This window comes from Schizosaccharomyces japonicus, assembly GCF_000149845.2.
Source record: "Schizosaccharomyces japonicus yFS275 unplaced genomic scaffold supercont5.3, whole genome shotgun sequence".
In the NCBI taxonomy this organism is placed as follows: Eukaryota; Fungi; Ascomycota; class Schizosaccharomycetes; order Schizosaccharomycetales; family Schizosaccharomycetaceae; genus Schizosaccharomyces; species Schizosaccharomyces japonicus.
This window is the reverse complement of record NW_011627862.1, coordinates 83764-109325: the sequence shown is the minus strand read 5'-3', so window position 1 is coordinate 109325 and position 25562 is coordinate 83764. Positions and strand designations below refer to the sequence as shown.

Below are 25562 nucleotides of genomic sequence, written 5' to 3'. Positions count from 1 at the left end.
GAATTTATAACCTCCTGTAAAATTGTGTTATTTTTACGACGTCGTCATTCATATGGTTTCGTTCGGTTTCATTAAAAAATGTTAATAGATGGCGAGTGCTTTGAATGATTTAACAAAGGTGTTAATCTCACTAGTTCCATTAATAAAGTCGAGACTCTTAGAAGTACATAGACGCGTTAAAAGGGAAGGCGTATGGTCATGAATATCTTGGAATATTTAACGAGAATTATCGCTTGCTGCAATACTACACGAGAATCATGAACATTTTTAGCGTCCTTCACCCCTTAAAAAAGAGTTTTAATTTTCTCCATCGGCATTTCTGTTTAGTATAATAAGAACAGAATTTAGCAATAAATTGTATTAAGAAGGATGGTTTCTGCTCCAATGGTGAAGCGAAGATGAAGAATAAAATATACGCGCCAATTGGGGAAGAATTTTCGAAAAAACAACACACGGTTTATCTTCGAAAATTGGCCAAGTCTGTCAGCAAATGGGGCTCTATGGCTGGAATGCAGCAACTGAAATAAATTGAAGACAAATTGATGTTTTTTTTGTGTTTAATAAGAACGTACATAGGATAGACGATGCAAAATAAGACAGTTTAGATAGTGAACAGTAGTTTTAGTGATACCTGATTCTAAATTCTATTTATTAAGTTTGTTTATTAGTGTTTTAGTAATAGCATTTGTTTACATGAATGATTGAATGTTCGGTGTTATCTTAGTATTGAAAATGAAAATATTTCCCATAATCAATGTAAAGTTTATCATAAAACGTGGGCTTTTACAATGAATAGATTTTAATTCTAGAGAATTTTACGGGCGAACATGCATAACTCTTGTCATGAACAGATACACACTATGCTGTTATCTCATAGAATGGTTTTAGATTTAAGACTTACTACTTAAGAGCTGCTCAAACCATCGGTGGACTTTCGTTGGTCATAAACATAGGAAGGGGTGTTTGAGTTGAATAAAGTACTTGTTGTCATACTTTTCATATTGAAACGAAAGTACGAGGTTAAGCCCGAGAAATATTCGGCTTTTTAACAAATTCATCCTGTATCATACAAAAGTGAGGGGCACATTGTTTGTTTTTTTTATTCTTTACTATATGACAGACTATGTTTTAATTAAATTTTTGTGTCGTTTCATTTCCTTGTATATGTCGAATCAAGAACATTTTGCATCGTGTAGTCAGAAACCACATGGTGCTTATATTTTCAAGCCAAAGCTAGTGACTCCCCAAGTTGCTGAATGACAACTTAAGGTAAATTAGGAACTGTATATATATTTTTTTTGTTTTTTTTCAATATGTGATATTTATATGCATCGTGGCTGAAGAAACATGAGAGCAAAAATGGACAACATTTAGTTTACACAACATCATTTTGTAAGACGACTCATCTTGTAGATGCAAACTTATTAGTTTCGCTAATTCTAATGTGTCTTCGTGTTCTAGGGATAAAAAAGGGAGTATGAAGATCAGAAACGCTGTACTAGGTTTAAAAAGAAAAGCAGTACGTTGCTTTTCTCACACTACTTCTCACGTACGATGAAACTGTTTTCATTGTCAGCATTTTTCTTGTTTCTGAACATTTTTGGATTTGTAACTGCTGCAAATGAGGGCCGTCTTTCTTACGATGATCTTCTTGGAGCATTCATAAGCGGAAAACTTGATGGTCCCAGTGGTGGATCTGGTTTTATTGAAGTTAGTCCTGTTAAGCATCAAGATGCGGCGAGAAGAGATTCTTATTTTAAAGGCATAAGCATGATCACTACTGATAATTATGAAAAACTGAACACAGTTTCTCAGATGTTTGACGTTGCCAAAAAACATAGAGCAATCGGTGATATGTTATATTTATACAACATAATAAATCAGGATGGTAATACATACCTGCTAAAGCTAGATCAAACTTCTATGTTAGCGTCTGAGGTATGCAATTACCTAACTACGAAAAACTTGCATGGCACCGCTGAGCTCTTCAAAATGACCACCAATCCAGACCTGGAAGACTATTACAAGAATTTTGACAACTCTCTTTGTGTTCAGAAACAGAAACACTAGTCAATAACGTGCTAGTGAACAAAACTTCTTCATTTGTTCAGTTGGTTTTAAGTTCAGATAAGTTAATAATTAAGAAAGATGGAGTTGAAGTGGTGTCCAACAGTCGAAAGAAAGATTCTAATGTTGCTGAAAAGACAGCAAATGGAACCTCTGCATTTCCTTTTTTTTTTTTTTTTTTTTTTTTTTTTTGCCACTATGCATCATAAATGATAAGACAGACAAAGTTGCACATATTAAAGATCGATAGGGGCCAGAAGGAATTAAAGTCTGAGATGACCCAGCTGTAATCATCATTTAATAGAGTTTAAGTGTGCCGGCGGGATAGTGATGTTTCACAGTTTTGTGTTATCGTTATTATATATCGATGCACTTTTTTTCTTTGATTTGCTTACTAGCATCACTAGTTAAATCTTTAGGCTTCAACTTTAAATATTATACCATATTTCAAAAAAATGAGGATTAAAATTTCAATTATTCTAAGTGAACGTTCGACCGGGTTTTTTTTAGGTATTTTATAGCACTTTCTTTATCTATCTCTTTTCTAAACATTTTTGAGAGCAAGCCTCAATAAAAGACATTAATCTCGATGTCGCTATCATAGCTGATTGTTAATTCACTACTTGCCAAAACAATCACTCGGTCAACTCATGGTACTTACGTTGACTCTTTAATAATCTAGCCATTCTTTTGAGAGTTACGGATCCCAAGCCTTAGCTTTTCCAAGTATGGATCAACTGTATCGACTCGCTATTTTGAAATATTGGAAACTTAAATATATTACTGACCACACTCGTAAACGTATACAATCCATCCTTCATGAATGTAGTGAAACACTGTTATGGACTGATAATCGGCGTACAATTTTCCTTTACGCTGACAAAAGCTACAAAATTTACTTCACTGCTGTGTTACTTCTTCCCTGTTCACTGCCATTGACAAACTAATGCATTTGGTTAGGTATTTCACAGTATTACGAATTTAATATTAAGATATTTAGCGAGAAGCAACTCTCGCTGGTATCGATTTACATGAGAAACTGCTGATTAATACTACTCAACCGCAGATTTTTCTATTGAGATAAAAAATCTGACATTGGTGTTAAATTTACTCTTTCTGACACAGTAAAAGACGATTACATAACGAATTACAGATGCCGCCAAGCTGTAACATGTATCCGTATTTATTTAAAACTTACATTCACTGATTCCGTGGTTATTAGTATTAAAGATATTGCTGCGAACACGGTTCCCTCAAAAAGCTAATTTTGAGCTTGTTACCGCAAATCTTGAGTTACAGAAACAACTTTTCGGAGCATGTGTCTCAGTTCAACAAGAATTTGATTGAAGATATTCATTAGTTCATATTACATTGTTGCTCTTGCATTTATCAACACTTACGAAAATATACTAGTAAGCAAATACGAAAGTCAAAAAAATTGAGATAACGACGGGTAGTAACAGAGGAGTAACACGAAAAGCAGTGGAAGAAAAAGTATTTGCAGGAGGAGTTACGCCATCATAACGGATTTTGACTGCACAGTCCTTAAATGATTCCTCGTATCTCAACGGCATTAGATTTGTGCAATAATTTCCCGCACCGGGTAAGTTAACAGTCCATTCTGTAAGCGAATTATTCAATGTTGTACTGTAAATGCCTTTGGAGTAAATGCGCCCGTAGCTGCTGTTGAGAACCACATATTCGCCGAAGCCGGACGATATACCTGTATCTGAGGTAATATTGCTTGTGTAATCCACACCAAACATGTCGTAAATAAGGTATGAAAAAGCCCCATCGTTTGTGCATTTGGCTGTGAATGTAATGGATGCATTGTAACCATAGAGGCCTACTTGCTGACAAGTTTGTCCATTTCCACGAGAGTTGTCAAAGACGAATACAGTATTGTTATTTGAAAATCCCTCCGCAATTGGCGGATATGTTTTATATTTCATTTTTACTGTACATGGGACGAAACCATTCTTTTTATTTGACCATTTTGTTTTTTTTTTATTTCGTTACTCCTACAGAAACTGCGGCCAAAGCCTGTAAATGTCGCTTTTTAGGGGGGTGAGAACCGCTAAATTATCGTTCATGACTCTCATGTGATTGCCTGACAACTGTGTACTTGTTCATATTTATAATTTCTCGATCGCATGCGACGTTTTCGTTGCTTTTACGCTTCATTAAGTATCGATAAATCCAGTTATTTTATTTATTTCGCTGTTTAATGGTTTGGACTACTGCTTCGGTACCAATTATTGCGCCAAAAAATCTATAAATATACAAAATAAATTAGTCGCGTCATATGTGTTTGTCTTTTATGTTAGGATGACGTTGTTATGCGAAACGAATATCCTCGCATAAACGTTATCTTCGCATTCCAGTTTTTGAGTACTCGAATCGCGAATAAGCGAGCGGCTACATTCTGACATATTGCATCCTTTTATGTGCCGCCATCCAATGATAAGTGTGTCACATCGCTACAAGTAATCTTTCCGATTCCCGTTATTTGAGCAGCAAGACTCAAAATTTAATCACAAATTTTAACAAAACCTCATTGGGGAATAAATTACCCATTAAAATGTGATGATGGACTGACTGCAGCTTCCATAATAATTAGTTACTTAGGCAATTTGCAGGAAATGTTGCACCACTCAAGATGAAAATATTTGGGGTGACTCCTGTATTCGTTTTCTCAAATGCTTCGTATTTTTATATATTATTACAGCTCATCTATAAGTGCCCTGTGTGACATATTGTTGTCCATTAAGTTTTTATCGTTGATATTAAAGTCAAAAAAATGCTCGCATGCATTTTATTTAACGATGCTTTTAAGCATCGCTTCCACGCATTTAATCAAAGCAAGTTCTTCACTTCCGTAAACTTTCAGTATTCCCCCTAATAATACTGGGTTGAATTTTATAGGAACATCTTATGATACCTATGAATCGGTGTATATTCTTAATGTATAGCATTCACTCCAGGAAATGATTGCGCGAAAAAATGACACCAATGTACTGCTGTTATAACGCTAGGCCGATATTCACTTCCTACTGATGTTATTCCTTATGATATTTCAATTGCTGATAATACCATTATCTCAAAGCGAGACGATTGTCGTTGCATTGGAGCCATCACGCCCTGATCAACAATTCATAGTTAGCAATTGATGTTTTTTAACCAGTCAAGTTGTAAATTTGGCATAGGATGCTACATTACAGTTCATCTTACTGACGCAAACGACGTGAAGTTTTCTGATGCTTCAGCATTATAGAAGAGACGCTCAACAAGCCTCAATACATTGTACCAATCATTAGGCTTGTGATCTTAACTACTGGTAAGTGGTATCAGAATTGATTAGGAATTTCAAAAGTGTTTGCTAGTGACTAAGACGCCGACTAATAACTCGATTCACTTGTTTGAGGAGATTTCGTTGATTGGTGTTATGCTTTGACGACACTTATGGGATGAAGCAATGGTTCGTTTTAAATTATTTCTCATTTTAATGGTAATGAGTTTTTCTTTTATATAATTAAAATGAAAAGTGCTGCGTATGACGTACGATTTCAACTGTTTTCAGTGGTAGTTGAAGGTGCCTAGTAAACATTGAAGCTGTACTGGTATATAGAAATTTATATCTCAAAATACAAAGTATGTTAGTCTCAATCAATTTCTGTCGACAATTCAATGCTGAGGAGGGGAATACTGGGACTTTATTTTGTAAAGCGTATTCGGGAATATTGACCGATGAAAATTCTTGTTATGCTTCCCCTTATTTACCAGTGGCAGATTTACAACGGCTAAAATAATCAATGATTTAGTATATTGAATAATAAAAGGTTACATTGAATAGTTTGTCCAGTACTATTAACTATCTCCAAGTAGTCCTTGCAGCCGAATCAAGAGCGCAACATAGCTGTAATTGCAATTATTTTTTTTTAAGTCCATCAAGTAGCTAATGTATACAAATGACTAATCAAACAACTCTTAGTATAACGAAATGAAAAATAGTCTCGATTTCAGCTATTCCACAGTTTACTATTTTGCAGAATCGTTATTTGCATTGTTTGATACAGAACAAAGTCTAATTACGACAAACTCGTGTGCCAAGTATGCTTTGAATCCAAAATTATGTGTACGATGATTATTATGCTATGTTATTACGAAAACTCTTGTTCGATCTACTTGAACCATGATCATATGTTAGCAAAAGCCGGGTACTTTCTCAATTATTGTGACGATTCATTATTGATTCTCCTAACTCGTTGAAAGAAAGTACTCAATTTAGTCTCGTGCATAAAACTTAATACTTGAAATATTAACTTGTCGTATTCTAGTGTATGTACAACAATATGTTATCTGTACTGATTATTTTTAAAGCACATACAAAATTGTTAAAAGTATCGAAACAACGAGAGGTAGTAACAATGGAGTAACACGAAAAGCAGCGGAATCGCTGTCAGCTACGGGAAGTGTTACCCCGTCGTATTGTATTTTAATTGAACAGTCTCGGGAGTTCTCATTGTACTTTAAGGGCATAACGGTCGCGCAATAATTTCCCGCCCCCGGCAAATCAATAGTCCACTCCGTGAGTGAATTATTTAGCATCGAACTGTAAACACCCTGCGCGTAAACATTTTCAGAACCATTAAGTACCACATATCTGCCAAAACCGGACGACAAACCCGTGTCAGTCGTTATATTGCTCGTGTATTTTACACTATCCATGCCAAACACAATGTATGAAAATGCACCATCATTTGTGCATGTGGCCGAGAACGTGATAGAGGCATTCCAGCCATAGAGTCCCATCTGTTGACACGTTTTACCATCACCATACTTGTTGTCAAAAATGAACCGTGTATTGTTGTTTGAGAATCCCTCTGCAATTGGCGGATAGGTTTTATATTTCATTTTTGCTATGTACCTGAGACGGAATTCATCCTTCTTATTTCATTCGTTTAACAAATTTTATGTTCTCGGCAACCCCCTGTGAAGCGCAATTACAACCAGTTAAAACTAATTCAAGGGATGGAACCCACTAAATATGCGTTCATGACTCTCATGTGATTGCTCAGCATTAGCAACTGGTGATACTCGCTACGTGTCTCAATTGCCTTAAAATGCATGATGCGCTTTCAAAGCGCATTCATTCGACTACCGAGTAAAATCATAATTCAATGTACCATTCTTTTTTCATTATTGCAATCAATGCGTCCTCAGCTATATTAAAAAGTAAGGTGAAATTAAATACTGTTATAAGTATAACAACATATCTATAATAATACATGCTACTTTTCCCAACTGAGTGAGATGCAAAATGTACAACTTGCTTTAGCGCACTCATCGCTTAATAAATAAAGTGGCGAATCCCAAGAATACGCGAGCGGCTAGGCGCCAACTATAATAACAGACGCGCGTAAGGACTAGGTAATTCACACTGTTCGAATTGAAACATTGTAAATTTTATAGCGCAATACAAAAAGTTTGTATATACTTGTTATCAAGAATCATTAAGAGTACTTCATCAAAGAACTTACACAATTGATACGAGTTGGATTGTTTCTGACTGAATGATGCTATTAATATACGAGTGATCGGCCATCGAAATTAGTTAATTTCTTTACGAACCTGCATTTTCATTTGTATTTAATTTAATAAAGTTCTAAGACAGACTATGGTTTTCCAGCCACATAGAAATAATTAGGCACAATCAGTATCAATTGCATGGAAAATTAGGTACTAAGATTCGTTGGTTGAAATTGAATAAATAAATAAAAAGAAACAAACCATTACAACAACGGCTATCAGAATATTTGTTTATGTACAGGTTAATGTTCTTGCATGGTCATAGTTTAGTAGGCAAATAAAACAGTTAAAAACACGGAAACAACTACAGGAAGCAACAGAGGAGTAACACGAAAAGCAGAAGATAATGTATTTTCGGGAGGCGTTACTCCGTCGAATCGAATTTTAACATCACAGTCAATATAATCTTCTTTGTATCTCAACGGCATTATATTTGTGCAATAATTTCCCGCACCGGGTAAATTAACAGTCCATTTTGTAAGCGAATCATTCAACGTTGGACTGTAAATTCCATTGGAATATATACGTCCATAGCTGTTGTTAAGAACCACAAATTCGCCAAAGCCGGTGGATGTACCCCTGTCAGTTGTAATATTGCTTGTGTAATCCACACCAAACATATCGTACACAAGATATGAAAAGGCTCCATCGTTTGTGCATTTGGCTGTGAATGTAATGGATGCATTGTAGCCATAGAGTCCTACTTGTTGACAGGCTGGTCCATTGCCATGGGTGTTCTCGAAGACGAAAACAGTATTGTTGTTTGAGAAACCCTCCGCGATTGGCGGATATGTTTTATGTTTCATTTTTGCTATGCACTTAGATGGAATTCATCCTTTCTTATGTCAAGCTTTTTTGTTTTTTTTCTATTTCGTTACTCCTACAGAAACTGCGGCCAAAGCCTGTAAATGTCGCTTTTTAGGGGGTGAGAACCGCTAAATTATCGTTCATGACTCTCATGTGATTGCGTAACAACTGATGATAAATTCAAGGTTGTAATTATCTCAGTTATATTTGACTCTTTCGTTGTCCTAGCGTCTCATTTAGTATTGACAAGTTCAAGCTGTTTATTTTTTGTTCAAGAATAAGGACTATTGCCTGACTGCCAACTATTACGTCGGTACTTAATGAAAATACGAAAGTTAATCAATCGTATCATGATTACTTGTCTCTCTTGTGAAAATTAATACTAGTACGCGAAACGAATATATCCCTTTCTTATGCGTTCCCATTGTACTTCAATGTTAGGGTGCTCGGTAGCGCGAATAAGCGAGCGGCTACATTCTGACATTTGCTTTACGCGCAGCCATCCAATGACATTATATCAAATGTTTACTAGTAATTTATGTAAATCTCAGTATTTGAGCAACAGAACCTAAGATTAAATCATTATTGAACTTTAACAAAAAACTCATTAAAGAATGAATTACCCATTACAAATGTGATAATGTGGACTGACTGCTCCTTCCGTATTATTTAGCTGTTCGAGCAATTAACAGGAAATGTTGTACCGCTTAAAATGAAAATATTTGGGGGTGACTTCTGTATTCGTAATGTTAAGTGTCTCGTATTTTTGTGTACCATTACAGATCGTCTATGAACGTCCTCCCTGTAACACATGTTGTTGTCCATTGACTTTTATTGTTGAAATTGTATTTAGAAAATGCTCACAAGCATTTCATTGTTGATTCCATGCATTCAATTAAAGCAAATTCTTTACTTCCGTACACATTCAATATCCCTCCTAGTAACACTGGATTGGATATTCTTGGTCCACCTTATGATAGCATTTTTGTCGATCTGAATTATCCCGCTACTGGCGTCTATCTCACCAATTGGACTGTTTTGATGAATCTTGTGCACAGTCAGGACTATTATGGAGCGGCAACGGTGTACTTCCAATACGATCAACCCTATGATACCTATGAATCGGTGTATGAGCATCCACTCCGGGAAATGACTGCGCGATAAAATGATGTCGAAATGTTTCAACGCTACAACCTGCCTACAGCCATTATAACTCTTGGGCACTGTTTATTTTACCAGTGATGTTATTCTTTATATTGTTTCAATCGATTTATATTAACGATTCAACGCTGGTGAGGAGGGGGATACTGAGGTTTCTTTTATGAAGCGTATTCGTGAATATTAAGCAATGAAAGTTTTGTTGTAGCTTCCTCCGTATTTAACAGCGGTAGAATTACAACAAGCTAAAACAATCAATGATTTAGTGAATTTTATAGAATATGAAAAAGTTACATAAATGGCTTATCCAGTACTATTGATTAACTTCAAGCAGTCTTTGCAGTCGAATTGAGGGCGCAACATAGTCACAATTGTATTTAGCTTTTTTAAGTTTAATAAGTAACTAATGAATACAAATGGCGACTCAAACAACTCCTGGTATAACGAGATAGGCTCACTTGCGCAATATTTTAAGGAATACAATTGTATAATGGGCTTCAATATATTTCGTAACCTTCTAGATAAATTTGGGAAAATAACGATAGGACACCCGTAAAACTCTGATCGCTTGTCTACAGGTAACTGAGCAACTGTATGAAGAATATCCTGCTAATTACATATTTGCAAACGTGCTAACGTGCAACTTAGCACATTTCTTCGTAAGGAAATGGTCTCAGACAACGAGGAAATACTGAATAAGGTAATTTTGTTTTAACACTAAAACCAATAGTCAGATTGTAATTGCTACGTTTTAACATTGCATTCGTATTTTTACCATAGTTTACTTTTTAAGCGCATTAAGTGCTGAGTCTCAAACGTTGCGTCAAATGAGTAACAATTTAATACTTACTACGAAAATTTTAAATTGATAAACTGCCGCAGGTTATAAATATCAATATAGGTAACCAAGTATTCGATAGTTTTTCTGCCATTAATTACATGTATCCGTAACGGCCTGCTCATGATTAGCAATATGGATCTAATTTCGTTTTATGATTTTAGACATTACCATTGAAGCATATAAAGTTCCTCTTTTTTGCTGTAATGAGTTAAAGCTTCTTAATGAGACATGTTTGGTCAATTTTTTCACTAAACATAATTCTCTAAAGTTTACTATGAAGAAGACTACGTGAAATACTCAAAAAAAAATCAATAAATAACGTTCCTTCGCCGCATACTTCATTAACAATTTGTTTGCCAGGCAAAAGAAGATCCATATTATAATAACAGTTATCTCGTATTATCGTTCGTTTTTACTGGTATCGTACACCAATTTAGGATTCGCACAAGCGAAACGCATATGAACGGGAATAAGGACACGGTTTTTGGAGCTTAAAAGTGTGGTTAAGCTAGGTAAGTCCCACAACTCTACGTCTTATTTTTTTGAAACATGTAGGTCTTAGCTGTTAAAATAGTTTTATGGATCACATCTTTCTATCTCGCAACTCCCAATAGTGCAATACGAAGAAGAATTACTTCTTTGCTTTTTTAGATGTGCAATCTTTTAGTCAGTAGCATTCCAACCGAAACAAGGAAGAGATACTTTAGAAAATTTTCAGATTAACCTGCAAAAACGAGGTACATCATCTTATTGTCGATTCTTCTGTCATGGCTTGTTTACATTTATAGTTTGTAAGAGGATAAACTCAATAACACAAGTGATCTTTTGTATCATATATCATAAAGCACTTGTTGAGGAAACATGGCAATTGTATCATTATTAGCTAAATTAGCATACTTTTTTACGTTATTATTTACATAAAATCTACTATCTAATCGTTAGTAATTTTGATAAAAGAAGGTTGTTACGGGGAAATAGTTGAAGATCAGGCACAATGAAGTTCAGGTTTTTTTAAACGGAAATTCATAGGTAAATGTGGAATATAATTAATTTCTACTAGTCACGTTGCCTTTTTCTAACAGATTACTAAAACATTTTTTTTGGATTATCATTTCATATCAAGTACGATGTAACGCCAACTTACAGTAAGAATCAGTTTACGGCATCGCTACAAGATATCGACGATACCGACCTGATCACGACGGACTAAGTGACAAGTGCACTTTAAAATCCGAAGTTATATCTGCGATGATCATTATTCAAGCCATGTTATTAGGAAATGTTTTGTTCGAGCTATTTGAGGCACGTTCATGTGTAAGTAAAATTGTGTATTCTTCTTAATAAATGTGACGATGCGGTTTTGCTTCCCCTATTTTTCAAATAAAACCCTAAATCCTAGTCTTAAAGAGATTTGATACCTGAAATTTTAACTTATCGTTTTCTTGCGTATTTGCAAAATATTGTTATTATGTGTGCTTCTATTTTAGGACGTAGAAAGGACTGTTACAAATAGCGAAACAACAACGGGTAATAGTAAAGGAGTCACACGAAAAGCGGCGGAAGGCAAAGTGAAATCCGGGGGTGTTACACCATCAAATTGTATTTTTATAGCACAATCTGTCTCTGACTCATTGTATCTCAGCGGCATGATGTTTGTACAATAAGTTGTAGGTCCAGGTAAATTGATTGTCCATTCAGTTATCGAAGTATTTAGTGCTGGACTATAAATACCTTTAGAATATACATATTCATTACCACTAAGAACCACAAATTCGCCAAAACCGGACGATATACCAGTATTGGTTGTGAGGTTGCTCGTGAATTTTACAGCAGACTGATTATACACAATGTATGAAAACGCTCCGTCATTACTGCATTTGGATGAAAACGTAATTGATGCATTCCAGCCATAGAGCCCCATCTGCTGACAGACTTGGCCATCACCATACGTATTTTTAAATACAAATCTTGTGTTGTTGTTTGAGAATCCCTCCGCAATTGGCGGATATGTTTTATATTTCATTTTTGCTATGCACCTGAGACGAAACCACCCTTCTTATTTCATTCGTTTAATAGGTTTTATGTTCTCGGTAACCGCCGTGAAGCGCAATTACAACCAGTCAAAACTAATTTAAGGGGAAGAGCCGCTAAATGTTTTTTCATGACTCTCATGTGATTGCTCCAACAACTGACGAGACATACAAAACGTCGCATTTTGCATTCGGCTACATGTGATGCCTTTTATTGAAAGCATGCCTCATTTAGTATTGACAAGTCCAGCCGCTTATTTTATCTGTTGTTCAACATTCAGACTATTGTCGGTTGCCAATTATTACGCCGATATTGAACAAAGTTATGAAAATAAATCAATTATATCATAACAATTTGCCTCTATTATAAAACGTGTTAAGATGCTACGCGAACGTTTGCCTTTCGCGCAAGCGCTGCGATCGCTTTTTTAATAATAAAGTACATAACATCGCGAATAAGCGAACCACTACTTTTTGACAATTCGGATCCTCTAACGCATAAATACCCGATAACAATTATGATGAGTTTTTGCTATTAATGTATTGTGAATCTTCATTTGAGAATTACAATTTTATATTTACTCACAAGCGAACTTCATTATAAATTCTGATAGATAACATACCTATCGTAAATTAAATTAGTCTGGGGCAAAATGTTGCTCTTTCGTACTAAGTGATTAATTGTTTAAACAATGTACAGAAGTGGTTAGGCCCCTTAGATTGAAAGGAATGAAGCGTGACTTTCGTATTTTGGATACTATTGCAGCTCACCTTTAGTTTATTAAACAACATCGGACACATATATTGCCCCTTTGAGTTTTTATTGATGAACTCCGTGTCAGCAAGATGCTCACGAGCCTTTTATTCACGACGCTCGTAAGCACTGTTTTCGTACATTCAGTTGGGGCAAACGCCACATCCCCCTACGTGTTCAATATTCCTCCTAGTAACACTGGATTGGATATTCTTGGTCCACCTTATGATAGCATTTTTGTCGATTTGAACTATCCCGCTACTGGCGTCTATCTCACCAATTGGACTGTTTTGATGAATCTTGTGCACAGTCAGGACTATTATGGAGCGGCAACGGTGTACTTCCAATACGATCAACCCTATGATACCTATGAATCGGTGTATGAGCATTCACTTAAAGAAATCATTGCGGAAAAGAATGACGCTGAAATGTTTCAACGCTACAACAACCTGCTCACCGCCGCCAAAACGCTGGGCCGCTACCCACTTCCCAGTGATGCTATTCCTTTTATTATTCCGGTTACTGATAATACCACCATTTCGAAGAGAGATGATCGTCATTGCAGTTGGAACCATCATGCCCAAGTCGACAATTGTCAGGAGGCGATTGACATTATTGACGTTAATGTTCCTTATTCATTCAAAAAGAAAGAAGGAGTCAGTTTGTTAGCTCCGCGTGGGGTTGCTACATTACAGTCGATCTTACCGATGTGCAGGAGATGGAATTTCCTGATGGATCGATAATTAAGAGAGATGCCCAACAAACTCTGATACATTGTGCCAATCGTCTGGCTCCCGATCTTGGTTATACTGTTAGTGGCTTTAAAATTGATTACGGCAACCATCTGAAAGTGTGTATTAGTGACAGAGGCACTGGCTGTTAACTTGGTTTCCTCATTTATGAAAGATTTATTTGTTGCCGATTATTCGAAGACATTCCTGAATGATAAATGCGCTCGTTAATAATAATTCATTCAGTGATATAGGTATTCATTCAGATGGCTGAAATATAGTGTATTACATTTGACGAACATGTTGACTGTTTCCTATTAAATATTCTGCGTATCTCGTAAACGCAAAAAGCTGAGATAGTATCTTGACATTTATGTTTAACACTATGATACTATTCTTGTACTTACTCTTTGTCTTTATGAACGGTTCAACAGACAGCGGTGAGAGAACCATTGAAACCACTGAAACTTTTGAAACTTTTGAAACCTTTTTTTATGAGCTTCCTCGTTTCACAATTTGGTCTGTTAGCTGGTGATATGTTTTCATTTATGCTGTCCCCGTAATTGGCAGTAATAATTTCGCAATGGTCAAAGCTGATTCATGCAAAAGAAAGTTATGGAATGCTAAAAGAGTTACGCCAAACATCTTATTTTGCATATTGAATAAGAATACTAATTGGCTTTGGATACTATCTCCTTGTACACACGGCAAAGGTGTGTCATGCTTCATTTCACAAGCAATGCGCTAATCTGAAGGATCGCTTAATGGCAACCTCTGCCTCTGTTGCTAACACAAAAGTTCAAATGAGTGTCCTCATAGACTACGTCCTTTAACTTACAGCTTCCAGTAGTTCGCAAACAATAGTTAAGACACACCTTAAGCTGATTCCTTGCCCAAGTATGAGTAATATTAGCTGGTGCGCTCCACGAAATACAGCAGCCTTCAGCGCATAGACTTCTGGGTTTTTTTGGGAAAACACCGTAATCGGCAATATGGTCATAAAGAAATTTACAGCTTGCCGAATTAGTTAAATGACGGCCGGTGCAACTAATCATGTCATGGTCCAATGCTAAAGCAGAGTCACAAGCGGAAATGTTGAAATTCCTGTAATAGTTAATCAGGTCGGTACTCGACGCCGTAGAAGCGAGAGAGTCGGTACTGTTTAAACCATATTTGTAAAGGAAGTTGCATGTCTCATCAAAAAGTTCGGATGAGCCATTCAGCGCGAGACTATGTGGATAGCCGTTACGATCCATCAAATTGTAAAGGTAAAGGGCGTCGCCCAACATCTCATTAGACTGTGCCTGTTTCAGCATGGCTCCAACCTTGGCAACCTTCTCATAATTGTCAAAGGAATACATATCGAGTTCTTTGAAGTAAGGCTCCGCATCGCGCTTGGTAAGGCTCGACAAAGTAGAAAAGCCCGATAAGGTAGACAGTGTAACTTGTCCTTCACCGCCAGACGGGGAATTATTATCATTGTTTACAATTTCATTTAAGATAGCATCGTAATCGCCAGAGGAAGCAGTAACAGCTCTGCAAACAAGAGCCGAAACCAACTGAAGGGAAATACTCAATAGCTTCATGATGTACCAAATCTTCTGGGCTCTTACACTTCTATATCTTCATCTAATGGTAATATTGCACCAACTATTATGACTATTTAGAGCATTTCAGGAGTCCTTCAGGTGTCCTTCAGGTGTCATACTCGCACTCCTCTTTCTTTGTTCAATTTATCACGCTTGGAAACACATTTGGATGCTTAGTATAGTGGCGTTAACCTTAGCCTAATGATCGCTAATTTTATGGAGCCAATAAAAAGTACGTGGAAATGTAGTCATTGCAAGCTGAGACGGAGGCATGGAGAATAAATAGGAACAATTGCACACACCCCCATATTTTAAGAATACAGTCTTGTATTTTGGAGCAATAGATAATGTGCATGCCATTCATAAGGCGGCACTCTTCAATGTAAGAAGAATACGCTTGCCTAAATTTGCTACCGTGCGTGTGTCATCGCCATGGAACCACTGAGCTCGCAACGCTCATATGCAAAGCCATATTGTGATGAGGAAGAAACTGTAAAACCGTAAAATGAAATACCTCCTTGTATATATAATTTTTTATCGTTAATTCAAACTGCACTTAGTGAGCAGAGTTGTTTTCCACACTCTCAGACTAAAGCTTGTGGGCTTTTATTGAACTACACCCTTGTCATGTACACAGGATTTAACATAGAAGTGTAGATTGCTCTTTATCATCATCATGAGAAAATCAGATTAGTCGAATTGTCTATATACAACATTCACCATATCCATGTCTAAGTTGAACGTGCTTGCGATGTTCGTTGTAACATCAATTAAAATCTCTGATAGAAATTCTGTTTTTAAGGAACCAAAGTCATAAGAATAGTCTTACGAAAACTAACATTGCTTTCTAATCATAATCCAAGTCTTCTTCGTGGCTCAACCACAGCAAAATAAAAATTCGCTATATATTTAATTTAATATATTAAAATTATACTATATTGAAATGATAAATTCATTGCGGTATCACGTTTTCCGTAATTTTAAACTAATGTAACTATCATCGATGATAGCCTTTCATATCGAAATTGCAGGTACTAGCTTTTATGCAATTGTGCACTACTTGAGTGCAATTAATTATTAAGACTGACACTACTAATCGTGCATCATTACGTGCTTGAACAGTCTATAAATTGAACTTATTTGAAAATAGCGTTCAAGTTAAGTCAATTAATATTTCAATACTTAGAGTGGCTTTTCGTAGCTTGTAGAATTGGTACAATTCGTCTTGAGGATCGCCACCCTTTTGCACTCGTCTTCAAAAGAACATTTGTAATTTTCACAGTGACGTGACGTGATACGATACATTATAATTGTATAGCTGTAGAACTTACGAGAAAGGACTCCGTTGTTGATAATGCTGATCTTCTTTAGTAAACCCACTTCCACACATAATTTATACGGAGCCCTGTTTTTGATAACACAAGTAGAGTTTGGTAAGGTCAAGAATTTGTTACGAAAGCATGGTAATTCGTTCATAGTTTGCAATTTAGAGTAGCTGAATCCAAGGGAGGTTTGTCACTCCAATATGAATTGGAGAACCGTTAGTACCAGTAACGGGAGTGGAAGTTATGGCGTGAAAGGTTTACGATTTCAGCATTGAATGGCGTTTGGGTCATAATGTCTATTGATGAACGAAACCTCACTTCCGATATGCAACAGATAAGTGCTGCCAGGCTAATTACTCTCTCTCCACCTTTTCTAACTTTCTTTGCTATATCTTTTTTGATTAAGTGCTACATAGTACCAAAGTATGGAAAGGACTGCTTATTATATTAAGATGGTTTAGCGTTAGCATGCACCAAAAAATCCTCCAGATTGGTCAGATGCAGCGAGAAAAATACAGACACTAAGCATAATACGAAGTGTCAAAGCTACTTTCCCTGGGGTTCACTATTTACGCTGTCTTTTAATGAAAAGGCTCGTTCGACTCTTGTGGGTACATGTTTCTTTAAGCAGAGTTGAGTTCAATTTGATTTATTTGCTGCATTAACAAATATCTAATTTCCCTCCGATATTTTTTAAAGGCCAAGCAGTTTTAACTTCGTTCTATGACCTTTAAGTCTCTCATATTTTTCCATATGCATAAAAGGATGCCGCCATGCACTACCGTAAAGTTTTAACACACAAGTAGGAGAGTCAACAGAATAGAAATACCGAAGGGAAATAACATCAGAGTGACACGAAGAAGAGCAAATTGTTTATCAACTTAGGGAAAAGTTAAGCCATCATATCGGATTTGGCTGAATATGTATTTGATGCATTGTAGCCTTAGAGTCCCATCTGTTGACATGTTTTACTATCACCATACTTGCTGTCAAAAATGAACCGCGTATTGTTGTTTGAGAAACCCTCTGCAATTGACGGATAAGTTTATTAATTCATTCTGCTACGAAATCTGGGGGAGGATTCATCCTTCTCATTTCATTCGATTAATAAATACTATTTTCTCGGCAACCCCCTGTGAAGCGCAATCACAACCGGTTCAGACTATTTTAAGGGGATGGGACCCACTAAATATGCGTTCATGACTCTCATGTGATTGCTCAGCATTCCCAACTGGTGATACTCGTTTATTTTCCTAAGCTACGGTTTGCACACTAGAGCATAATATTTTATTTTTGAGAGGCATAGCTTGAGCAATTAATTACTTGCTCATTCATAAGCTACTTAGAAGAATAATTTTATCCAAGTCTTATCTCCAAAGGCTTGAAAATTTACTGTAAACCACGACTATCAAAGAAGTGAGTAGCTGAGGTTAGCACTGTTGAAAGAGCCTTATGGAACGGTGACACTTTTGTGTAAGTTAGTAATTTATACTATCTAATTAGCGACAATATGAGTAAGTTACAGTAGTACTTCATTAAAAATAAAAAAAGAAACATTAGTGGTATTGTACCGTATGTATTGTCAATAATTTTAAAGCGGGTACAATATCTGCTGGTTCTGGATCCCATGGTTGATAGTAGTTTTTCGGATTTTTAAGGCAACAATAATTCATTTATTTAACGTAACTGTTGTAACTTTATTCGTAAAAGCCAATTAATCCTTAGAAAATACTAAACAAATCAACAACGCATTAATGAGTTTTTTCGCAATAAATTATAGTTATCAGTAAACGAAACCTTAAAATTCTATTACCGAGTACATAAGACGATAGGTATTGTTGAGGTAATTGAGAGGGAGAGCTTTAGACATATAAGAAAAAACTCAAGTTTGAGCTGGGGCAAGTAGGTTCAGTTAAACACAGGTTCAATGAAGGGCTATGCTCATGCAACCCAGCGTCCGTTCAGTCTAGGAAAATAAGTATTAAGTACTGACCCTAATTGAGCAAAACTGATAGACATTAAACCTAAATCGTACAAAACAACTCTTTCGAACCTATTCCATATGGCTTACACGAATGACGTTCATATGCATCCCAGAAGTCTTCGTAATGACTTAACAAACGATAAGGAAACCAAAGACCAATTTCTGGTGTAACAGAAACCTATTTAGTCTGTTAACTTCGGTGTGTACAATGTCCTCTTATCGCACAAAGGAAAAGAAAAGATCATTCACAATTTGTAACTCTGCCTTCATTAAAAGCTCGGTAATGGCAGTAAACTAGCCTTTAGAGAGACATTAAGTTTTGAGATGGATTGTTTAATATACACTCCGGCCGTTTAATCGTAACAGATATTTACAAACCGATAGCTTAACTTAAGCCAGGACCTTCACTAAATGTGTAGGATACGTGATAATAATAGCTATATTGCAATTAAATCTTCCAATCGTTTATCAACATTAGTATCATCTTGCCATACATTAAATTATCTAACCGAAAGTAATTCACACACATCGGGCTTACTACCTGGGTTGACATAAACGTATCATGCTCTCAGCAACAGACCAATCTTCTTCCTCTGTGGCCTCTGCATCCTCGTCTGGGTCAATCCAAGAAAATACTTCTTCCACTGTTTCAGACGAGCTAGTAGGAGAAATCGGATACTCGGGCGCAACAGTAACCGGAGAAAAGCTATCTACTGTATTGGTAATATCAGCAAGAACACGAAGCGATGCCCGAGATGAGCAGTTGAAAGTTCCGTCATGACTAGCTTCAGCACCGCAGCCTTGTTCACGTATTTCATCGTCTTTTTCCTCATTAAGTCCCCACATGTAACCCCACATCTCCAACGCACTTCGTAGCACCTCCGCTTGTCTACGCGGGTCAAGCTGACTGAACACTGGCATGGAGTTAACGAGCAGGTAGTGCAAGTCTTGAACAGTCAACAGTTTTTCTCCTCGAACTACAAGATCAGGTAACCATTCTGTACAAATCAACGATGCTAATGCTTCTCCATCTGTTGATTAGTAATTAAACCGGGAGGACAGATACAAGTAAACGCGTCGTTTACGTGATTCGTAGTCGACATACCTTCGAATACTTCAGATGAACGTTGCAGAACTGTCCCATATAAACGCTTCTCATCAAAGAAGTCAAAGCAGCTTGAGTGAGCGCGTTTTTTGGTCTTTAATGCTTCAATTGCCATATAAAACGCGTAAATAATTTCTGGTTCAGGAAAAGACACGCGTCGAGCAGGGGTACAATAATTACAAGAAAGAGTTGAAAGACTTAACCAGTGTAAGAACAACGTGAAAAAGGAAAAAGACATGGGTCATTTAACAGTGAATATTTAGCGTGGAATAATTGTGAGATAAGTTGTCGAAAACCAATATGTAGTTACCTGTGAATTTTAAAACGTTCTCAGTAATGTTACAACACTTTAAGCTAAGCAATATAGTTATGTCTGACATTCTGCCAGACTAGGAGAAAGCTTAATAGACTCCCGGTACGATATGCCACTTGACTAATTTACAGTAACGATTCCAATCCTCGCCATACTTCTCTTGACACTTTTCCTCATCACGCATATCACGGTGAATAAGAAGGACAGCAAAATAGGCAACATAGAAATAGGGAATAAATGATCCAAAACCCGTAGGTAGGCACCAGGCCCAGGCCATGATCCAGTCACCAAAGTAGTTAATGTGACGAGCAATGCCCCACCAGCCGCTTGTAAGCAGCTTAGTGCCACGTTTTGTTTGGATGTACTTGAGATGTTGCACAGATGAATCATTGGGATTCGTCCGGAATTTGTTTTTCTGACCATTGGCACCACGGAATATACTATAGCCGATCAATTGCAAACCAACAATACCCAATAAACACCAGAAACCAAGATCCACCGGGTGAAAAGCAAGATACCGGGCCTGTAAGGAATACGTAAACGGAACCCATACCAAGTCACCAAAACTTAGCATGTAGCCAAACCCGTCTGTTGTAACATCCATTGTTGTCAACACAGCGCTTTCATTCACCAGAGAATCGACCACATACCACGAGTGAGACAAAACTACCAGTACCATACTGTCAGTTATGCGACCAAATTGAACTATTTGGTGACAAGCGAACGCGATGTCGAAAACAACCCACAAAATAAGCCCGGGACGAAGCTCGCAAAACACTTTAAGGTCAAACAAACCCAAACGAGGGTTTAGCTCACGACCAATGTACCAGTCGTAAATGGCGTTTCCAGAGACGCCGCCCTTGGCCAATTGCTTTCGACCAACAAAGGAACTCAGGTAGCAGTAAGTGCACAGTACAACCGAAAATATGTACGAGGCAGTTAATAACGGTACATAATACGTCCATACAAACTCCATTGCTTGTGGCCCGTACACAGCGATGAACCCAAACATGAAAAACAAAATCACTAACATGCTTTTGAATCCATTCATCTTGTATAATAACCGAGTACCTTTTTCATCAATGGGGGATCCAGGGACCCATTTACCGGGTAGCAGAAACCAAAGAAGAGCAAGCATCCCAAACCAGCACAAATAAATGACCATAGCATTCCAATCAAAAAGCTTTGTTTGGAGAATGTCATTCCATATACTCATTAAATTCCAGGATGGACATCCATTTTCATTACACATAAAATACAAACCATAGGACACTAAAGTAGTCGATAAAACGACACCAGCAGCACCTATGGGGCCAAAAAACTCGTATTTAAACGGCTTTCGTTGCGTTTCCGTCATTGTTAAACGCACTCGGTCTTTAAGAGTTACAGAACAAAAATCAGTGTTTAAATACACATAAAACTTGAATTGCAGTGGGAAAATCCGCGCTGTTTTCGTTAACCAGAGGTATGTATTGGTAAAGGGTACGTGCGACTGGAAGTCGCGGCAGGGTATGTCCAGCGCAGTCTTACGATTTATCATCTTTTGATTGGTTGATAAGTCGGCTGTAATTGTCGCATGCGACCACGTGAAATACACATGGTAAACGTGTTACGCATACGCGAAATCATACTTAGGTGTTAAAAGAAGTAAGAAACAGGATTCCACGTTTTCTGAGACGGCTACGAAATTCTTCACAGACATTGATTAATAACTCAGCATTATAGGTACTATTAGCAAATCAAAGAAAACAAATTGAACAATTCCGTTGTTATAGAAAAGCAGAAAAGGAACAATGAAATTCACTTTTTTCACGGCAGAAAACGTCTATAAGAATTTAAAAACACACAAGATAACCAAAAGAAAAGGGAGCAAACCACAGGTTGTCCAAAACATTACCGGTAAATCTAAATAAAAACGAGCAGAGAAAAGTAATAACAATGAAAAGTAGACGGCGATCATCAGTACAACACAAAATAGAAAAAAAAAATTAGAAAATGACATGTGTCAGAACAAAAGAAAGAGAAAGATCCGTTAGGAGTTCACTTGAGGAAACAAAAGTGCGCAGACACTCGAAGCGCACACCGTTACCACAACATTAGATACTGCAGCATACTATCATGCTCTTCAATTGATGTTACGACCGGCGAAACATATGTGTGGCATCGATGCTTAAAGGTCCACTGCTGTTGCCGTTGCTACTTGAACCGATGCTGTTATTGGTTTGAACATTAGCAGAAGTGGGACTTGCTAAAATGGAAGATGGAGGAGCATTCTGTGTCGTTGCCGCAGAAGATGACGTTTGTATCGAATATGGCATCATTGGGGATGCGTACACTTCAGAACCATAATGCATATATTGGCGCATATTCTGAGGCAAAGCAAACATCGGAGGAAATGGTTGAATAGAGGAAAGTGGAAATGCTGGATTTGCTGAAATTGAAGGGGGTAATCGTCCATCCTGAAGTGGCCGACCAGAAAACGCAGGAGGATAATCAGCAGCGTAACCCATTTCCCACATATTATTGCCATATGGTGGCATCATTGGCTGTGCACCTAACAAAGTTGATGCAGGAGGAATTGGCACGGAACCAGATGCATTGGAGGACGGCTTTGTGGGTGGCTGTATTATCCCGTGTATACCTGCATTGGTCGTTTCATTTGCCATGGGCACTCTTGGCCCATAACCAAAAGTTGGTTGGAAGCCTGGAAGCTGTTGTAAATTACCAGGCGGTAGTGGATCAAAAGCCTTTACAAGTGGTTGAGAAAGAACAGAGTTAGTCAGCTGTGTTGCCATAGGAGCATACTCAACTGGGTAAGATGGTTGCATGGGAGTAGGATATTCGTGAGCTTGTGAGCTAGAATTTTGTACATGCGTATTCATCTTTTGGTTTCCAGAGACCGGCATGATAGGTGTGTGCACATTGGAGTGCCCAAAATTGTCGGCGCGAATACTCCTCTGACTTTGAGCTGTGAAATCATATTCCTGTAGCATTTCATTAAGCGCGTCAAGAATTGTTGAACCATATGGAATATTTCGGTAAATGGTGTTCAATGCAGCATATCCGGTTTTTGCATTTTGAATAAAACTGTGATGTAGTACTTCGTTCGTTTTAGTGAAAGTTGCACATAATGTAAGAGTCATGACACTGTAGTAACCAGCGTACAGATTGCTATACACCCTCGATGGGGGTGTTAATTCAAGTAGCGCATTTAGTAAAACAACAACACGCTCAGCAGACTTAGCACAGCTAAGTGCAAACATATGCGATTCATCTGCTTCTTCAGTTGATTGTTCGTTTGCGGACTCAATATAGTGCAAAAACGGTCGATAGAAAATCATTTCTACTTGACGAAATTTTAGTTCTAGGGTCACAGCTTTGTACCCATTTCGGAACATATTTGGGTAGCTCCGATACTTTCAAATAAGAAGGCAACAGCGTCCACCACGTCTCCAGCTTTCGCTTAATTTCCAGAACAGAAGGCAACGAGACTCTACCCCGCGGTACAGAACCCATGTCGATGGGATACACTTTGCGGACAAAATGGCTGAGAATGCGTGCAAGTGAAACATGCTGAACAAACACATCGAGGTTCATGGCTTCAGATGCGATTAGAACCGGTGGTGTGTTGCCCAGCGAAACATTTGTTTCGAACACTGTAGGCAAACCTTGATCAATATCTTCATCTTCTATACCGAAAGGCAATCCAAGAATCGTACTGACGTATGAAGCCATCACATATACTGACCAGAAAATGCGTTTACACAAACGCGCTTCTTGAGGAGGAACTGAGGGAAGTTCACGATGTAGACCTAGTTCGTGACAGCACAACAGAGCATCGTCAATTATAGTGTACGCCTGAGACAAACGAGAACTAAACAATGCAAACAATGAAATGGACAACAACGTTTGAACAGCTTCAATTGAATAGCAATCACCCCATTGAAAAGTACACCGAAGGTAAACATAATATTCGTAGGCACGATGAAAACATGAACTGTCTTCACTTGAAGATACATACATGTAAGCAACGCACAAAGTTGAGACCAACAAACTGTGGAAACTGCCACCTTTGCATCCTGTTTGATAGAACTTTTTCAGCTGTGAGAAGAAACTTGGTATATGGTGAAAGTGTACGAGAAAATGATCATTCAAGAAAAGCAAATTCACCATGTTTCTAGCCTCTTCGTACGACGGCAATTGTATATGAGGCATTGTCTTTTCGGAAGACAGGTCTTCACTTGGCATGGGGGGCAAATAACGATAGGGTTTCTCATCTGTAACCTTTGGAGTTGTAAAAGGTAAATGCTCGTTCGAGCCGTCCTTAGGTGTTGGAAATCGATGGATGTTGTCACGGATGTTTTTCATAAAGACAAAACCCGATGAATTGCCTCGAAAGTCTGCTGATCCATCGTCTTGAAGACTAAGCTGACCGTAACGATCAAACAGGGTCTCGAGTTCACGAACATTAACCTTCTTTTGTGCGTTTGCACTGCGAGCATTCCCCTGCGCTGAAGACGCGGAACCGGGAACACCTGGCTTAAAGTTTGGAAGCTTCGCTTGTGCCAATTGACTAAGAAACTTTAACCGCAACTCAAGAAACTGAACATACTTTTCAGGCATGTTTCGCAGCCGTTTGAACGGTTGACCAAATGTACATTCTGAAATGGGTTAGACAAAGAGCAGAGAAAAATAAGAAAATGAAGGCTCATAAGCCCTTGACACAATTAAATGCTAGAGCTCACAATTGCAAATGGTATTTTACAAATTTGAAATCCCAAACATACCGTAATTGTAAGCTACGCAGTGTGAACATGGCTACTCATTTCAGCAGTTAATTAAAGCTGTTCTGTTCTTGTTTTCATCTCATGATTCTTGTCATCCTTTTCAATTCGCTCTCAATTGCAATCATACCCTTTGACCGTCACATTTCACCTTTTTGCGATGACATTCATCACAGGCCTTCAGAACCCGCTGTCTTCGTGTCAATGAAGAATCGTTGGAAGAGGACATGGGGCACGTCAACTACAAGAATTCGTTAGAATCTTCGAATTGCTGTGAAAAGCGCAATAAAATGTTAAACACTAGCAAACGAGCTCCCAAGATAGGAAGAGAACATACAATTTCGTTATACACCTATTGACGATAAATAACCATGCGTCAACTTCACAGAAATAACATCAGGTAGCACGATTGGTAAATGGTAGGAGAGTTGACGTGAACAGTACGATGTGTCAGCGGAGAATTAATTGCACGCGCCCACTATTCG

The 25562-nt window shown here is 37.6% G+C and overlaps 11 protein-coding genes across 11 annotated transcripts; 3 read left to right on the top strand and 8 right to left on the bottom strand.

Annotated features, from left to right (window-relative positions):
- Positions 1–1327: 1327 nt before the first annotated feature.
- Positions 1328–2335, top strand: SJAG_04799 (hypothetical protein). The gene has a single exon (XM_002175843.2). The coding sequence runs from the start codon at positions 1555–1557 to the stop codon at positions 2068–2070; it is 516 nt and encodes a 171-aa protein (XP_002175879.1). The 5' UTR covers positions 1328–1554; the 3' UTR covers positions 2071–2335.
- Positions 2336–3275: 940 nt separating this feature from the next.
- On the bottom strand, positions 3276–4339 carry SJAG_04801 (hypothetical protein). Its single transcript, XM_002175844.2, has one exon. It carries the CDS (start codon positions 4017–4019, stop codon positions 3477–3479), a length of 543 nt encoding a protein of 180 aa, XP_002175880.1. The 5' UTR covers positions 4020–4339; the 3' UTR covers positions 3276–3476.
- Positions 4340–6441: 2102 nt separating this feature from the next.
- On the bottom strand, positions 6442–6981 carry SJAG_06616 (hypothetical protein; the record flags this gene model as incomplete). Its single annotated transcript, XM_011050764.1, has 1 exon — positions 6442–6981. One exon carries the CDS (start codon positions 6979–6981, stop codon positions 6442–6444), a length of 540 nt encoding a protein of 179 aa, XP_011049066.1.
- An 889-nt stretch (positions 6982–7870) lies between these two features.
- SJAG_04804 (hypothetical protein) lies at positions 7871–8816 on the bottom strand. Its single transcript, XM_002175845.2, has one exon. It carries the CDS (start codon positions 8460–8462, stop codon positions 7923–7925), a length of 540 nt encoding a protein of 179 aa, XP_002175881.1. The 5' UTR covers positions 8463–8816; the 3' UTR covers positions 7871–7922.
- Positions 8817–9275: 459 nt separating this feature from the next.
- SJAG_04805 (hypothetical protein) lies at positions 9276–9662 on the top strand. Its single transcript, XM_002175846.2, has one exon. It carries the CDS (start codon positions 9349–9351, stop codon positions 9625–9627), a length of 279 nt encoding a protein of 92 aa, XP_002175882.1. The 5' UTR covers positions 9276–9348; the 3' UTR covers positions 9628–9662.
- Positions 9663–11945: 2283 nt separating this feature from the next.
- On the bottom strand, positions 11946–12485 carry SJAG_06615 (hypothetical protein; the record flags this gene model as incomplete). Its single annotated transcript, XM_011050763.1, has 1 exon — positions 11946–12485. One exon carries the CDS (start codon positions 12483–12485, stop codon positions 11946–11948), a length of 540 nt encoding a protein of 179 aa, XP_011049065.1.
- Positions 12486–13338: 853 nt separating this feature from the next.
- SJAG_04807 (hypothetical protein) lies at positions 13339–14129 on the top strand (the record flags this gene model as incomplete). The annotated part of the gene is made up of 2 exons (XM_002175847.2): positions 13339–13902; positions 13962–14129. The coding sequence occupies 2 exons, from the start codon at positions 13339–13341 to the stop codon at positions 14127–14129; spliced, it is 732 nt and encodes a 243-aa protein (XP_002175883.2).
- A 351-nt stretch (positions 14130–14480) lies between these two features.
- On the bottom strand, positions 14481–15887 carry SJAG_04808 (hypothetical protein). The gene has a single exon (XM_002175848.2). It carries the CDS (start codon positions 15561–15563, stop codon positions 14739–14741), a length of 825 nt encoding a protein of 274 aa, XP_002175884.1. The 5' UTR covers positions 15564–15887; the 3' UTR covers positions 14481–14738.
- Positions 15888–19412: 3525 nt separating this feature from the next.
- SJAG_04809 (hypothetical protein) lies at positions 19413–20095 on the bottom strand (the record flags this gene model as incomplete). The annotated part of the gene is made up of 2 exons (XM_002175849.1): positions 19413–19906; positions 19981–20095. The coding sequence occupies 2 exons, from the start codon at positions 20093–20095 to the stop codon at positions 19413–19415; spliced, it is 609 nt and encodes a 202-aa protein (XP_002175885.1).
- A 286-nt stretch (positions 20096–20381) lies between these two features.
- Positions 20382–21650, bottom strand: SJAG_04810 (C-14 sterol reductase Erg24; the record flags this gene model as incomplete). The annotated part of the gene is made up of 1 exon (XM_002175850.1): positions 20382–21650. One exon carries the CDS (start codon positions 21648–21650, stop codon positions 20382–20384), a length of 1269 nt encoding a protein of 422 aa, XP_002175886.1.
- A 778-nt stretch (positions 21651–22428) lies between these two features.
- SJAG_05343 (transcription factor) lies at positions 22429–25306 on the bottom strand (the record flags this gene model as incomplete). The annotated part of the gene is made up of 4 exons (XM_002175851.1): positions 22429–23636; positions 23791–24954; positions 25081–25111; positions 25208–25306. The coding sequence occupies 4 exons, from the start codon at positions 25304–25306 to the stop codon at positions 22429–22431; spliced, it is 2502 nt and encodes an 833-aa protein (XP_002175887.1).
- Positions 25307–25562: the final 256 nt, after the last annotated feature.

Bases quoted from the DNA above. Each gene is read 5' to 3' on its own strand.
- SJAG_04804 (XM_002175845.2), bottom strand. From the start codon at position 8,462: ATGAAACATAAAACATATCCGCCAATCGCGGAGGGTTTCTCAAACAAC.
- SJAG_04801 (XM_002175844.2), bottom strand. From the start codon at position 4,019: ATGAAATATAAAACATATCCGCCAATTGCGGAGGGATTTTCAAATAAC.
- SJAG_04805 (XM_002175846.2), top strand. From the start codon at position 9,349: ATGCATTCAATTAAAGCAAATTCTTTACTTCCGTACACATTCAATATC.
- SJAG_04799 (XM_002175843.2), top strand. From the start codon at position 1,555: ATGAAACTGTTTTCATTGTCAGCATTTTTCTTGTTTCTGAACATTTTT.
- SJAG_04808 (XM_002175848.2), bottom strand. From the start codon at position 15,563: ATGAAGCTATTGAGTATTTCCCTTCAGTTGGTTTCGGCTCTTGTTTGC.